This window comes from Lissotriton helveticus, chromosome 7 (assembly GCF_964261635.1).
Source record: "Lissotriton helveticus chromosome 7, aLisHel1.1, whole genome shotgun sequence".
Classification (NCBI taxonomy): domain Eukaryota; kingdom Metazoa; phylum Chordata; class Amphibia; order Caudata; family Salamandridae; genus Lissotriton; species Lissotriton helveticus.
Genome location: NC_136068.1, coordinates 1,537,433,575 through 1,537,450,734, shown reverse-complemented (window position 1 = coordinate 1,537,450,734; position 17,160 = coordinate 1,537,433,575). Strand labels below are relative to the sequence as shown.

Here is a 17,160-nt window from a genome sequence, read left to right as displayed (position 1 = left end):
TGCTTAACCTGCTTGACCAAAGGATGGGCCCTTGTGATCTAGTCCAGTGCTGGTTCTCATCCTACTTCCTTACTCGTGGACAGCTGGTCAGAATACATACCAGCTGCTCCTCAATTCAAAACGTGTAGTGTGTAGTTTCTCAGTGCTCTATGTGAGCACCACTACTATTTAATGTATATCTTGAGCTCCTATCAGAGATATAATCAGAGTTCAACATATATATATCACATTGTTATATGGACAACACGCAGCTATACACAAAGACATATTTCTTGAAGGATATCTGCACCCTGAAGACTTGACTCCTAAAAATACTACACTGGATGCTATCCACCTTCCACCTCCTAAACACTCAGAAGACAGAACTCACAGAAACCAAACCAAACTGAACATAACCTTACTAAAAGAATTCTCAACAACTTTCCTCCAATTATCTCACCAGCTGCAAATTCCTTAGGCTTCATCATTGGCAGTTTTCTGAACGTAATCCTACAATCAACAAACTAGCTCAGTTAGCTAACTACTTACTCCACGACATGAAGAAAATAAAGCATCTACTGATCTAGAATTGCAACCCCCAGCCGAATTAGCCCCCAGTTTGAGAATAGCAATTCAGTTCTTGGGCTACTTTCAATGTCGTCTGTTCCCCATCAAGGCAGTTTTCCATGCAAGGTGGTCTGCTCCTCAAGAAGATTTGATCATATAAGTACAGGACTGGGAGAACTCCATTGGCTCTCTATCCATGGCCAAATACAAGTCAAAATCGGATTCCTCACTCACAAAGCCATCCATCTCAAGACCCCTAATCACCTTGCAACTCTTCTTAACATCTCTGGAGGGAGAGAGGACTTAGAAATTCTCTCCTCTTGTACTCCACCCTTGAACACTTTCCTAGCACAAATACATGAATTTCCTGGAGCCGCTTCAAACCGATTAAACTCCCTTTCTCCATTTTTCAGAACCCAACATAATATATTCAAGAATCTAGTAAAAACCCACTTGTTCCACCTACATCTCAACCTCCTATATGCATGGCTGTCTCCCTATCTTTACCTCCTCCTATGCAAGGCCGGACTGGCCATAGCGGGCACCGGGCGTTCCCCCGGTGGGCTTAAGTGGTGGGGCCGGTGTAGTCACTGGGGGCCGGTTTTGTCACCCCCAGTAACAAAATCGAGAGCGGTGCAGTTTACTAGCACCCTGTCCCCAACTCCCAGGGCAGTAATCTGCCAGGGCTGATCCCAGTCCGGCCCTGCTCCTGTGGTTTATGCCTTAATCATCTCTTCTCCTAGATATTGACTCAACCTTGTGTTTTTTTATAAAGCGTCCTTTGTTTCTTCTTAGTATGCCTGCATTATTGAAGACTGTAAATAAATACATCTGAGTTCATCTCTTGTTGGGATAAAATTATCTGTAGCGCACCTATCGGATGTCTTTTGGACGTACGGCTCAACCCATGTTGATATCCGACATCCCTAATGGGTTTGGTAATGCCTAATTGTGAAAATATTTTCAATACTCTGGTCAACATCAAAAGCTGACAGAGAGTAACCCCTCAGACAAAGGGAACACGGCTGTCCACACCAAATGTATAAGTGCTCCCGTTAGTAGACATTAAAAATTCCCACCAAGCGCACTCCACACCTTTCAATCTCACATCTATCACATACATAAACCCATACTGCAAAATATGGCACAATACAAATATATAAGAAAACATATATATATCACATCATTTTTTTTAAGAACAAGGAAGATCCTTCTAAGCCCAGCCACTCTGTCTTTAAATTTATACACCTCTTATTCATGTGTCACTGAATGTCCATCATTGTTTAGTACTATCATATAATAACACCCAGTGCCCGAAGACCATTTCTTCCACCCTTCTTGGTGGAGTTGACTCATAAATTCCACTTTCTTCAGGTCTAACAAACATGTGAATCTTTCATTATTTAAAACAAACAATGTCATGTACATCTACAAAGTCAAGACAAACATAACACATTAAGACTTGTCCGAACTTTACATAATGCTGTCAAAATTTAAACTATACATAATATACCAAAAAAGCACAACCACTATACAATCAAATAACATTAAAAATGTATATGAATCCTTTCTGAAAAAAGAAATCATATACTTTTCCAAATTCGATAAAAAAGAATTCTTTACTAACAAACCTTCAAAAAACTCTTTGGATTATAAAACCATATACATCCATCCATTATCAAGTTGTATTCATGGCCAATAATTATTCCTTGCACTTCCACACTGCATCCCCACATTCAGGAATGCCAACATCGATACTTAGCAGGACTAAAACACACTCTACCCGCTAACATTGAACAAGTTCACATATCCCAGACAATTATAGGAGCCCTACTCTCTAGCCCAATGTCGTTCTGATCCTCTATAACAGGCAGCTGAATGTCTGAATCAGCCAATATAGATCACAGCTACCAACTACCAATGGTTCACTGTGTCCAAACATCATTGGTAGGAGTGTGAAAAACATTATCATGGTCCCCGTTAGATATCACCTCTCACGACATAGTAATATTCTATGAGGGTATTACACTTCGCTTATCTCACCCCCTACAGAATGTCGGCCATGTTGTGCAGAAAAATTTTCACCACTGTGCAATAAACTGGCTCTGTTATACGAGATATTTTAGAACACTTGGATACACCTGGATTAAAAACGATGGGGGCATTATGTTTTTTTAAATGTTGGAGCGTGATGCTACGCCAAATTTGGCAACACCGCGGTCCAACATATTTTCAACGAAGGGATGCACCGTATTCACAAGATTAAGGCACACCCCTGTGTTTCCTGTAGCACTGGCACAAAAAGAGCTGCCTAGCACCTGCCTATGCTGCAGGGATGATTGTTTAGGTGCTGGAAGGAACATCTTCTTGCACATAGACACAATCAATACTGGCAAATTACTCTTTCTATGTGTTTTGCAGAATGCACATGTAGACTGAACAAAAAACGAGGAGAAATTAATAATTTCTCCTCGTATCGCCATATCTAGGACCAGGTATTCCCAGGCATTCATTTTTGGCGCTGCCTCAGCTTTGTAAATCTGCGCAAGTGTCAAAAAGCAATGGGTGTTGCGGTGGAACGCCCACTGCAAGACCTATGGCACTCCCCTTTACCGCAGAGGACTGCAGCAAAAAGGGTCATATTTACAAGGTGGCATTAAGCCACATTAAGGGGCTTAGCGCCATCTTGTAAATATGGGAAATGGCGATAGGCCACAGGAGCATAAAAAAAGTGAGACTTCAGTGGTGATAGGGGCTCTACATATGCCCCCTTGTTCCCCAACTCTGTAAAACCAAAATTCCCCTCCTAGGCGTCAGTCCACTTCATTTGCTATACCACTGCCAGTCCCAACACCAAATCACATTTCCTTTCCCAAGAAGGGTGCTGATAACCACACTAAGTCCTAAAAGTACCTCACTAAATCAAATTGGGACCTTCGTGATAAAACACCTGAAATTGTAAAAATATGATAAATGCACAGATACCCACTGACTATTTAACCTCAGTATCCGACTGGTGCACACAAATAAAAATCAAACACAATGTTATCCTTTTCATTTTTAAAGTGCATAGTATCCTTATGATAGTTATACCTCAAACGCCAAAAGCAAAAAGCAATGAACTATATACAAAATCCCTCATGCTAGGGTATCCCAAAAATGAGAATCTTATTGTCCTGGCCACGGGCGCCCACATAATGTTGTGCGCACTACAACATCAAAAGGGCTATCTCTCTCTATTTAAGCCCTCCTACTCAAAGGACATGAACAGTCCACCACTCACAGTTACTGCATCGGGTTTCTTAAGATTTAGTTGATCCTTAAACCCACACTTGGAAAACCAATCGCTTGTTTGTTTACAAAGGTTCAACGGATTGCACCTGTTGCTGATTGGATGCAAACACCTCCCTCCTTGGCCAACCAGAAACTTGACCACTACATTGATTGCTGAAGATTCCCCTCGGCCGCCATCTTAGAGTGAAGTCACTCACCATGGGAAAGCAATTTTACGAAAGAATATGCCCTTCAAAACGAGAGTTCTAAAACCTAGAGAAATACAACATACCTACCTACGGCCAACTTACTCGGTATAAAGTATAGGTGCAATCTCCAAGAGGCATCTCCTATTTAAACATACTGCTCATCCTCCACAATGAAACGAAGTCCCCATTAGCTGCCATCTTGGAAAAGCTTCAATGTCTGCCACTCAGGTAACTTCTCCATAGAGGCAAATCTTTCAGAAAATCTATCTCATTGCAAGAGCCTCATTACCCACGTAATTTCAATCCTCCCAGATATCGCACCCAAATTGTCTAAAACAGGGGTAAAGCCTGTATTCTTTAAACCAAACCAAAATCAAACTCAAGAGTTAATCAACAATTAATCTTTCTCCATCTTCCCTAATGCTAAATGCAAGTACTGAACTTAGACATAAAGCACTGTTCCCTAATCTTTCTCACCTTGTGGACCAGACCTTAAAATGGACCCCAAACTGGAAAAGACACAGGGGCAGATTTATGATGACTGGCGCATCCCCAGGGATGCGCCAGTCATCCTGCGCCGCTGCTCCGCCACCCATGGTGCGCCGCATTTACAATGCGGAGCACCATGGGGCAAAAATGGCACAGATGCGTGACGCATCTGTGCCGTAAAGGTGGCGCATTGCTGGAGCTGCGTCGCAAGCGCGACGCAGCTCCAGCAAGGCTCGGGGGTGCCCCATCTCCACAATGCTGCGTCAAGACCTACGCCTGCTTCAAGCAGGCGCAGGGTTTTGGCGCAGCATTGTCCTGAAAGTGACTGAGTGAAATCTTATAGATTTCACTCAGCCACTTTTAGGAGGCGTTCCTGCGAAGGAACGCCCCCCCCCTGCGCAGGAACGCCTCCTATGGCGCAGGGCTTTATAACGTGACGCATCTCCTAGATGCGTCACGTTGTAAATAGGGCGCATTGTTTGCGCCGCCGTTGCGTCAAATAAAGTGACGCACCGGCGGCGCAAGGCCTTCATAAATCTGCCCCACATGGTCTTGCAACATGTTGCAAAACCACGTGACGCCACACAATACTATGTTTGACTTTTAGCGAACACATTCTTTGGTACATAATTTTAAGTTAACAGTTTTAACTTCTTGAAAACTCCTGAGGGCTCTAAGAACACTGCCATTGACGCCTGAGGCTTGAGCCGGGCAGTCATTCTTTTAATTTCTCTGCGCTGATTTTAAACCTGTTCTTGTGTTTGTTCCTTTGTGTCCTATCCCCCCCGTTCTTCACGCGGAATTATCGCGCTGCCCGTCTCCACCGATCGAGGGTGGAGGCACTTCTTGAATCTCCCTTTTAAAATAATTTTATTGACTTACTGTAGTCAGCGCTGCACTTTAGCTCCTCTGCCTCCCCACCTGAGCGACCGGCCGATTCAGGGCTAACTCATTGGGGGCACGGTCGGAGAGACGGTGGCGGCCATTTTGGAGAGGGTTAGTCTCCCTGGTGGCGAGAGGCTACAGTATAAAAATAAACGGCCGTAACTCCGCGCAGCGGACGCGTACAGCGTGCGCGCCACAGTCGCGCCGGAGTCAAGCCAGAGTCCTGCCCGTCTGCGCCCGTCAGCGCTAAGGCAGGGCTAGGGCAGGACTCTCTGGACATCTTCTGCGATGCTCTCTGGTGATTTCCTAACTGGTCTCCGCCATAAGGGTAGCCCTTGCGCTCATGACGCGCTTGATCCCCTCTGTGGACCTTTCCAATGTCCTACGTGTCCCTTTGAGCTCCCGCTGCCCCTCCCTATTGCCGATTCATTACCTCCACAGTCGGTTCTTAGTGGAGCTAACCCCCCTGATGCTATTTACCGTCAGACAACAATTAAAATACTCCATCTCAACGTCAGATCATTGGTCTGTCACCACGCTGATGTTTTTACAATACTTACAGACGAAAAACCTGATATTTTCTTTTTAACGGAAACATGGCTTCACGATGCAGCCACAGCTGCCATGAATCTTGCATTACCTGATGAGTACGTCATGTATACTCTGAATCGTAACTCAAGAGGTGGCGGGATAGCGGCTGTGATTAAGGCTCATGGAAGGCCATCGCTATTGCAGGCTGCGAAAGCGCCCATTTTGCTATATCTATAAACCCTCATCTCACTATCTCCGGACTCCTCATTTATAGACCCCCTGGCCCTGACGCCGCTTTCCGGCTAGCCCTTCCTGACGTGATCTCCTCGCTGGCCCTTAGATCGGCAAATTTTAGTATTATAGGTGACCTCAATCTCCATATGGATGCTCCTCTTTCCTCTGCTGTCAGTAGCTTTCTCGCAGATCTTGAGGCCTTACAGCTACAGCAGCTTATTAACCACCAGACCCATGTGGGCGGCCATACCCTGGACCCTTTACTGACGAATCTCCACAATGTTACTATTCTTCCACCTAAACCCATGGCCTGGACAGACCACCATCTGATCGAAGCTCGGATTATGTCTAATATTCCCCCTTTTAAGAGCTCCACTCCGCCGATTTTTAAGCGCCCCTGGAGGAAATTGAGACTGGTCGACTTCCATCAGCTTCTGTCATTACACCCACTAACCCCTCCTAAAGACGTTTCGTCGGGATATGACCAATTCTGTGAGTGGTTGACCCAAGCCCTGGACATCTTAATCCCTGCAGGATGGAGTAAAGCTCGGCCTGGCCCCTCTAGCCCGTGGTATGATGACTCTCTCAGGCTTCTTAAAACTGCATGTAAAAGGGCTGAAAGAGCCTGGCGTAAGACTTACGAGCCTGATCTTAAGCAGATCTACTTGGCCAGTATTAAACTATATCATCGAGCCATTTGTAAAGCCCGAGCCACTTTTTACTCCGCGGAGTTTAAGAACAGTCCCAACCCCATAAAACTCATTTTCAAGGTCTGCAAAGATCTTACCAGCAAGAAAACTGCGGTAATCGGAAAACGCTCCCTGACTCATTGTGAAGAGTTAGCGGCCTTCTTTGTGTAGAAAGTTGAGGCGATTTACCGTACTTTTCCCCCGCAAACGGTGCCCATTAATGAGTCAGGATGTATTCCTTTGACCTCTAGGTCTCTTTCATTAATACCAAAGCCATCCCAGGAGGAGTTTAAATCTCTTGCTACAAAGGTCAAATCGGGCTCGCCGGCTGATCCACTAAGACCTGCACAGTTTAGAGAATCCGCCGAGGTTTGTTTTCCCTTGGTGTATGATCTTATTGGGTTATCCTTTGAGTCCGGGACTGTTCCCAGTAAATGGAAGCAGGCTACGGTCATCCCAATTTTAAAGAAGCCCACCATGGATCCATCGAAACCTGAACATTATCGGCCCATCTCTCTCCTCCCATGGGTATCCAAACTTGCGGAGGCACATGCCAATAAAATCCTGTCTTGCCATCTCCAAGGTTCAGACATTCTAGATCCATCTCAGAATGGCTTCCGTGCAGGCCACAGCACGGAGACGGCCTTGTTGGCGATGGTGGAGCACCTGCGGAGGATGATGGACTTAGGACAGACGGCGGCACTGATCCTTTTGGATCTCAGTGCCGCTTTCGATACTGTCTCCCACTCCATTCTTCTTCAACGGCTACGAGAGGCCGGTGTGGAGAACATGGCATTGGAATGGTTCCGTTCCTTCTTATCAGAACGCACCTTCAAAGTATCCACCCCTCCATTTGAATCTGCCCCACGCAACATTTCCCAAGGGGTCCCGCAAGGTTCGGCACTTAGCCCGACCCTTTTTAACCTGTACGTGCAACCGCTGGCTACTGTCGCTAAGAGATGGGGTCTAACTATGGTGTCGTACGCGGACGGCACCCAGCTAGCGGTTGCACTAAATGGGGACCCTGCGGTTGAGGCCCCTAAATTCCAGACGGCCCTCAAGGAGGTGGCTAGTTGGATGACGGAGAATTGTCTCCAACTCAATACAGCAAAGACTGAGGTCCTAGTCCTGGGTAAACAGGTTCATCTTTGGGGTGACCGCTGGTGGCCACCGGAGCTAGGTCAAGCCCCCATTCCTGTGACTGAAGCTTAGAACCTTGGGGTCTGGCTCGATTCCAACTTGACCTTTATTCCTCACACTAAAAAAGTTGCCGGCACCTGCTTTGGGGCCCTTCAGAGCCTCAGACCCATTTTTAAATTTTTTGATGCCCCCACAAGGCAACTCATTGTCCAAGCCACGGTGCTTTCCCGATTGGACTACGCCAGTTCGCTTCTCTTGGGAGTAAACCAAGCCGAACTTACACGCCTTCAGCGCGTGCAAAACGCGGCGGCCAGAATGCTGGTAGGCCTGCCTAAATTCTGCTCTGCCAGACGTACCATCCATGACCTACACTGGCTGCCCGTTGGACAGAGGATTAAGTTCAAAGCCCTGTGCCTGGTTTTTAAGATTTTAAAGGCTTCATCTCCCCCTATCCTTGCACAGGCAATCTCCTACTATATTCCTCCCAGAATTCTACGATCGACGGGTCAATTCCTGGCATGTGTCCCTCGCTTCAGGAAAACCAGAGTTGGTGGTCGCTCTTTTGGTGTACTGGCAGCGAGTCTCTGGAACACTTTACCCGTTGACATCCGTGCCCTACCGGATCTGCTATCCTTTAGAAGAGCTATCAAGACCTTTCTGTTTCCACTTCTTTAAATCTGTTCCCTACTCCATCTGGTTTCTCCATCTGGTTGTGTTATCGCTCAATATAGCGCCGGGACGCCACTTTGCTGTGGCAGCTGAGCGCTCTACAAATTTATAACATAACATAACATATTTCAACACTGAATTTATCATTTAAAAGTTTAAGCTTGTATTTAATGAGTATATCTAAAAATAAATTGTATAATTTATTTTTATTTATTCATTTTATTTATTTATTTCTTTAGAAAACCTGGATTGTAAGCACTCTATAAACAGTTTTCCAACTTTTCAGAAAGACATTTAGGATATTTAGCAACGGTACGGAAACAATTTCCCCTGCAAATAACTTTAGAACACAGTTTCAGCTGTGCAATTTTTACATTGAAATCAACATTTAAAAAAAAAAAAATCAAGAAAACCCATTGCCTTCACTGATGCAGGGTATTGCCGCATGAAGTTGATTTTTTTTCCTGCAAACTATGTGTTGGACCCACCGATTAGGAAGAATTGGTAAATTTTGTCTCATGTAAGGGTCAGAGTTGAAACCTGTGTCACAATAACAGCATGCACTCACACTCACCTTTCTCTATAGTGTCACCGTCTAACTTATGACTGGGTAGTTTGTACTCCTCTGTACTGTTGACCAGCGCAATCTGCTGCTCCAAGACATCTATCTTCTTTTGCAATGATTCCCGCAGGGAAGCAGAGAACATTGAGCTGTTGCGGCCCAGCTGTGAGAACGACAACCAGGAAATATGTTACATCATGGCTACTTTAGAGAAGACACTGCAACCTCTAACAGCTTCTAATGAAGCCCTGTTTGCCTGCATGTTTGTGGTATGGACTGTCGTCTCCCCAATAATTGGCACACTGTCTTTTCCAATAGTACACATGATACGATAACTTGGAATAATCATGGCATGAGCAGAAGTAATGCCCCGGTTACTTACCGGTAATCTTCATTACTCCGAGTATAGTCTTCCTCGCCACATGAGTAACATCGTGAGCTTCAGCTCCACGACAGAACCCTCCAAAGTAAAAAAAGGCCTCCCATCCCCTCCCAACATGGCCGACCAGTCACCCTTGACCTCTATAAGAGGCGGGCCGGCCCAACCAACAGCCTGAACCACCAAGCAAACAATGAAGCCGATAGCCAGACAGGGAGGGGGGGAGGGAACTCATGTGGCGAGGAAGACTATACTCGGAGTAATGAAGATTACCGGTAAGTAACCGGGGCATTACCTCCTCGTTAGTCTTCCTCGCCACATGACTAACATAGTGAGCAAATACCCAAGCCAAAAGGGAAAGAAGGCAACGACACCTCCCGAGACCGGTTCACCAAGGAAGGAACCTTGGGAAGAAAACGGGGGTCACGACGGAGAACCAGCCGGTCAGGAAAAACCCGCAAGAAGGGAGGAGAGCGGAGGAACGAACCCAGCTCGCCCATCCGACCGGCAGACACAATGGCAACCAGGAAAACCACTTTAAAAGTGAGAAACCACAGAGCCACCGAGGCCAGGGGCTCAAAGGGGGGACCCTGAAGGGCCCGCAGAACGAGGGGGAGATCCCAAGGGGGAGACAGGCAGAGCGTCCGAGGGCAACGGAGAAAACAACTCCGGAGCAAACGAGCCACCAGAGAATCCAGCTCGTCGAAATCCGGACTGCGGAAGGCCCGGAAGGCCGCCCACTGGGCCCTCAGGGACGAAGGGGCCAAACCCAAGGAAAACCCCTCAGCAAGGAAATCCAAGACCCGCAAGGGATCCACGGAAGCGGGATCCGCGCCCTGTAGACCGCACCAACGGGAGAAAGAAGACCAGTGTCGGGCATAGGAGGACAAGGTAGAAGACCTGCGAGAGCCCTGCAGCAAATCCACCACCCCAGAAGAGCAACCACGGGAAAGCAACGGCACCCGCTCAAGAGCCAAGCCTGCAGATGGAGCCGGCGCAACACCGACCCCGGGAGCGGGGGACCCCTCAAAGGAAAAGGGAGATCCGGGATTGGCCAGCAGGCCTGAACCGCCAGCTCGCAAAGGAGAGGGTACCAGGGGCGGCGAACCCAGCCGGGAACCACTAGAAGCACCCTGGCCCTGTCCATGCGAATCCTGCAGAGGACCCGAGGGATCAGGGGGCTGGGGGGAAACGCGTACAGGAGACCGGAGGGCCAAGGGAACGACAGGGCATCCACACGCCAGACCCCCGGAACCGGGAGGAGAGAGCAGAACCTGGGCAGGAGGGCCGACTCCACGTCCGCGAACAGATCCACCAGAGGCAGACCGAAGCGAGACACCAGGCGGTGAAACACCACCGGAGTCAGGGAGAGACAGGACAAAGACGGAAAAATCCGACTCAGACGATCCGCCCCCACATTGTCGGACCCCGGGAGATAGACAGCCCGAAGAGACAGGACCGACGACTCCGCCCAAGACAACAACTCCTGAGTCAGCAACCAAAGGGAGCGAACCCTGCACCCCCCCTGATGGTTGACATAGCTCCTCACAACCTGGTTGTCCGTCCTGATCAAGACATGGTGGCCCCGGAGAGAGGGAGCAAAATGAAGGCAAGCCAGGAGGACCGCCTTCAACTCCCGAAAGTTCGAGGAGCAGCGTGACTGGAGGAGATCCCAACGACCCTGAACCGACCCTGAGCCCAAGGTCGCCCCCCAGCCGAGGAGACTGGCATCGGTCGTGACCACCCGGGAAGGGGAAACCAAGAAGGGAAGACCCTTGGAGAGGTGAGACTCCACCAACCACCAACCCAACTCCGAACGAAGCTGAGGGGAGACCGGGACCAGGAACTCGTAATCCTCCGAGCAGGGATCCCAGAAGGAAAGCAGATGGTTGACCAAGGGAAAAAGGTGGAGGCGAGCCCAGGGGAGTACATTGATGGTCGCCGACATCAGGCCCTGAACCCTTAGCCAGAGGCGAACAGGAGCGGATCCCAGAGCCAGAAGGGACCCCAGATCCCGCCACAAAGTGTCCCGGAGACCCAGAGGCAAGAACACCTTCCCCAGAACCATGTCCAGTCGACCCCCTATGGAGTTCAAGTCCTGAGTGGGGGACAGATGGGACTTCCGCTCGTTGATCAGGAAGCCGTGGGAGGAGAGAACCTCGCAGACCCGTCCGACGTGCAGAATCCCCTTGGAGAAAGAAGATGCAGAGATTAACCAATCGTCCAGGTAAGGAAAAACCCTGATCCCCTCCCGGTGAAGAATACCCACCAGGGGAGCCAGGACCTTAGCAAACACCCTCGGGCAGATGACAAGCCAAACGGAAGTACCTGGAACTGATAATGGGAACCCCCAACGCAGAACCGGGGGAAGGACTGTGAAACCGGATGGACCGGGACATGGAGGTAGGCGTCGAGGAGATCCAGAGAAGCCACCACATCGCCCTGAACCAGAAGAGGCAGAATTTCCTGCAGAGAGATCATCTTGAATTTAGTATGTGGAATATAAGAATTCAACCATTTCAAATCCAAAACTGGCCGAAAATCCCCAGAAACCTTCCTTACCAGAAAAAGGATGGAGTAGACGCCCGAACCCCTCTGAGCAGGTGGGACCGGGCGGATGGCCCCCTTGGCCAGCAAGTCCAGAACTCCGGCCAGCAAGGCCCGCCTCTTGACCATTTACAAGGAGAAAACACGGCCGCGACCAGGGAAGCGGGACCCAGACGACGTGATGAGAGCCAGCAACTTGCGGTCCTCAGCAGATTTCTTAATCAAAACCTCCAGAGGAGGGCCAAACAACTTAGCCCCAGAAAACGGAATCTTCATGAGCAAAGCATTCTGGGCAGCCTCCGACTTCCAATGCCGCAGCCAGATCTGACGCCGAGCCTGAATCGCAGCACCCCCAGCGGCAGCCGCTGCACCCAGAGTGTCAAAGGAGATGTCCGACAGGAGGCACGTCTGCTGTTCCATCAAGGCAAGGGTGGGGACAACATCAGCCCCCTGATCCAGGAGCTCACCCAGGGACTGGAAGTCCTTCAACAAAGACTGCACCGTGCAAGATAAATAGGCCGAGGCCCTGATGGAGAAATTAGCCGCAGCATAGGAACGCTTAGCAGCAGCCTCCACACGCTTGTCCACAGGGTCAGAAGGGGAGGCGTCCTCCGAAATGAACGAACCCTGGGAAGACAGCCCCACCACCAGAGAGTCCACCTTCACCGTCTGAGGGAAATCCATTGAGAACTCATCAACAGCGTAACGCTTCGACAGATACCGTGGAAAAGACTGCTTATCCACATCCAACCACTCCCCCTCAATGACCTTCTTGATGGACGCATGCAGAGGAATGGAGTCCGGAGCCTTGCGTTGATACTGCACAAAGAAATCCTCGGAAACATCCGCCGCCGCAGGAGGAGGAAAAGCCAAGTTATCCCTGACGTGGGAAAGAACATCACGAAGCTCCTGGCCCTGGATGTAACGGCCATGGAGATCCTCCTCCTCCTCAGCATCAGACACAGGAGTGGAGTGGGGTCCCTGCGAGGACGCTTCGGAGAGGAAGGGCCCTGGGCATCACGCTATGCAAGGGCATCAGCCACCGCAGACTGGATCACCAACTGCAGGGACTGTGCAGTGAAAGGTAAAGCAGAAAAGGAGTCAGACCCAGACCCCGCAGCGACAGAATCCTGATCCATCACAACAAGAGCAAAAACACCACCCCGCCTGAAACCAAGGCGAAAACACAGGGACACCCAGAACGCCGGAAGACTAAATAGCCAGCCGGGGAACCCAGCTGAAGTCCATCCAGACAAACAAGCAGCACCCGGCGCGAAACCCCGCCCACAAGGGGCGGGACGCGCCCGGGACCAATCCCAGCGCGGCACACAGCCGTGGGCCGAAGGGTAGAAAACCCCGTCAAAGGCGGCAGCGTCCAGCGCCGCGAAAACAGCACCAGACCGGCAGAAGGGAAGCCCCCGCAGTGCCCAGAATACCGGTAAGAGAACCCCCGCCCAAGCCGTACAAACGCGGGAGAAGGGACGCGCCTCAAGAAGCACCCGCGGGAACACCCAGGGCACTCACAGCAGGCATACGGGAACACAGCGCGTGAGCTGGAGACCGAGCCTGTGAAGGAAAAACGCCCGGCCAAGCCGCACAAACGCGGCAGACCGGGACGCGCAGCACATACTCACAGGCCGGACCCGAACATTAAAAGAAACGGCGGCCGCCCCAGACCAGGGGCATGCATGCGTCGGACACCAGAGCCCGAAAAGGGCGCGGGCCCATAAACTAACGACCGGGGCAGACAAGAGGAATGAATCCACAACCCCGGCCCCCCCCCCCCCTGTAAACCCACGGCACGCTATAGCAGTACCCAACAGGCTGTTGGTTGGGCCGGCCCGCCTCTTATAGAGGTCAAGGGTGACTGGTCGGCCATGTTGGGAGGGGATGGGAGGCCTTTTTTTACTTTGGAGGGTTCTGTCGTAGAGCTGAAGCTCACTATGTTACTCATGTGGCGAGGAAGACTAACAAGGAGGTAATCTAATTGACACAACTTCTTAAATTTCGCAAGAAGCTGAAGACCTGCCTCTCCTCATGCCCACTCTCACCTACTCAGCACCTTGATACCCTCCAGGGTGACAAGTAGCGCTCTACAAATCTACCTTACATTGCATTACATTACAATTGATTCCTTCCCCAGCAGGGGCAGTTCCTCTACTAAGGCTGAGGAGCGTCGCCCCACTGCCTTTTGCACTGTAAAAAAGGAAAAATAAAATGATAATAACACAAGGTTATTATCATTTTATTTTTCCGTGCTGAGGCAGTTTTGAGGGGGGTGGAGGGGCTGGGCTGGGCAGTGGAGGGGGGAGGAGAGGAGGGGTGGCACTCTCTAAATTCCCATGACTGTTTGGCAGGATGTCTTGGGCCGGCCAAACTGTCATGCACACTTTGCATATTATCCACACAGGCTGTATTACGGCCTCAGATCAATCACAACGCTGCATTGTAACGTTGTGATTGGCTCTGGGGAACCTGGGTGCTTGGTTCTTGCACAGAAGCCAGGAAGATGCTTAAGAGGATGCTGGCTGGCAGGTAAGTGTTTTGTTTTTTCCCTGTCTTTTAAACCTCCCTCCGCGCCCCACTGCTGCTTCACTGGAGCAGCCACTAATGTTCCCTAGATTCCTTTTTGCTGCCATGTTAGGTAGGGGTGGCCCTTAAAGTTTGCAATATTATGAATTATTACTGCCAAGTACACTATGGAGATAGTTCCAAATGTTAACTTGGTTCTCTTGGTCTTAAAAATAAAACAAGTGCCTGTCCCCTATTATGCAATTTCTTTTTCATAGCATACAACAACTTCTCAACAGGTAATATTCACAGACAATTAGATAAAACATGCATAATAATTGCAGAAAAGAGGGGACAAGGAGATATTAATGGTTGTTTGAAAAATACAAGGAGCAATCTGTATTTAGAAAAATTGAAGACAAAAAAAGTATCAGCACTATTTACATTAAATGTGGGTGTAACCCATGACATTTTGTGAATAAATGTACTCGTGCTAATAAGTGAATGGCGCACGTAACAAACGAAGCAAAAACAACAGCGAAAATGACACAAGGAATGAAACAATCATGTCAGTGGTTGCAGATCTACAAAGGTTCTAATGAGTGTGTTATGAAAATTCAGAATGGTCAAAGACCAAAAATGCGCCAACAGTTACGCTGGGTGATCGACGGTGTACCAACCTGTGATCAGTTCAGGTCATCTTCAGGGCCAGGTTACAAAGAAAGTTTTTGTGCTGTACAAGGGGGAGAATAAAAGGGAATAGAATAAGAATAGTGCTAGTCACCGGAGAGGTAAATTAGAAGGGTTGGAGAGAAAGATCAAATAACCTGTATGGGAAACAAGACTAACAAGACTAAAATTCAATTGCAGGTGATTTGGAATGTGCACCCAAGGTGTGGTGTGCTGGTAATCCAGGTGGACGAATGGAGGGAAATACACTACTCTCTGGTGTGCCAGGGGAATTCCTGTTGATGGAGCGCGATTGTGCTCTAAAATTTGTAGGGGTGCATCATAATCATGGATAGTCCGCATCCACATATTCGTGTGTTGTATTAATTTTGATCAATAAATTCGTATTATAATAACAAACATGTGCAAGTGAATGAACAGAAAGGTATTTTGTGTTATACAGAAGAGAAATGAAATGGCATTTATATTTAAAGCTGTAACCTTTAGTATATTGCAATTGCCTAACGAAAAGCTTATGTGTAATGTAATGCATTTTGATTTAAACGTGCACCATGATGAAAATTGCACAAAGAAATAATGAGTTATGTTTAACATGTAATAATTCTAGATGTTTGCAACGCAAAGCATTGTTAACATGAGTGTATAATTTGATGTGTAAAGGCCTAACTGAAATGCTCACGTTGTGTATACGATGGGCCTGGAAATGTAATTTCCCCGGTAAGCTCTTGTATTTAGAAGTAGTCCGCGAATTTCATGTTTATGCAAGGATGTACTGTTCTCACATTTTCAGTTGCAGGCGTAGAAGCTGCCTTTGTTAGTTAGAACGAAAGCCTTTTGTTTTAGGAGTTAGGCATGGAGGAGAAGTGATACAAAGTAAACAGAAGTTTGATAATTTGGAGCCGGTGTTCTTTCTCGCGGAGAAGGCTTGGGAACAAGGTCATCGGACTACATGTGTGGAAGACGGTGGAAAACTACCTAGGAGAGGTGTCCGTTAGCATGAGGTGATCTGGGGGCGTGTTTTACATCTTGGATTTTATATTAGGAAAGTGCCCAGAGGCAAGAGAGACAGAAGGAGAGTGAGAAGGAGACAGGATGATTTAGCAGAAGCGGTTAGAAGATCGATTTGGAAAAGAGCATCTTAGAAAAAGCTCTGTAGCTTTGGCTAACTGATTTACTCTTAGGAAGTCTTCATGAGCTGACACCTTTAACTGACTTTGCCTGGGAAATGCTAAGTAGGGTTGTCACCTTAGAGATAGAGTAGGGATAGCTAATGCTTTCTACTTTTCAGCCACAGATGAAGTATGACTTAAATATTGTAGAAATTCTTGTTTACGTTTTATTTTTAGAGCTTTTTTTTCTCTTCATGATTTATCGGATTAGACTCATTCGTAGATACAGATTTGTATTAGTTCCCACTTATTTTTACAACCTCGTCTTGAGGTGCTTGTATATTCAGTTGTTTTTGGCTTTGTAATAAACCGCTAAATGGAACTTCGGAATTTGTGATCTTTCGAGTCACAGTTATTATTGACTGTTGGATTGACTAAAATGAGTTGTCTCTCCCCTTTACACTTCTCATTAGGTAACAACGACCCATCGGCCCAGGGTTCCTAATTAAGTATGGTAGCGGAACCCCAACCGTATCACTGTGAATTGAAGAAAAGTATGAGCATGAGAATGGGCCAGGGGACTGGTAAGCAGATGTAGGCCAGTCAGTGGCCAACTGGTAAAAACAGTGGAGATCAAGCAAAGGTCGACGGGGCCTCGAGTTGAAAATGGTACTGGAAGGTAGAGACTGGACAGGTC

At 48.2% G+C, this 17,160-nt stretch overlaps 1 protein-coding gene across 1 annotated transcript in view; it reads right to left on the bottom strand.

The window, feature by feature from the left end:
• Positions 1–17,160, bottom strand: part of LOC144767525 (neuronal pentraxin-2-like) — a 150,791-nt gene that overhangs the window by 89,528 nt on the left and 44,103 nt on the right. The window contains exon 2 of the mRNA XM_078650950.1: positions 9,240–9,390. Within this exon, the coding sequence (XP_078507076.1) occupies positions 9,240–9,390 (151 nt within the window). The remainder of the gene's footprint in view (positions 1–9,239; positions 9,391–17,160) is intronic.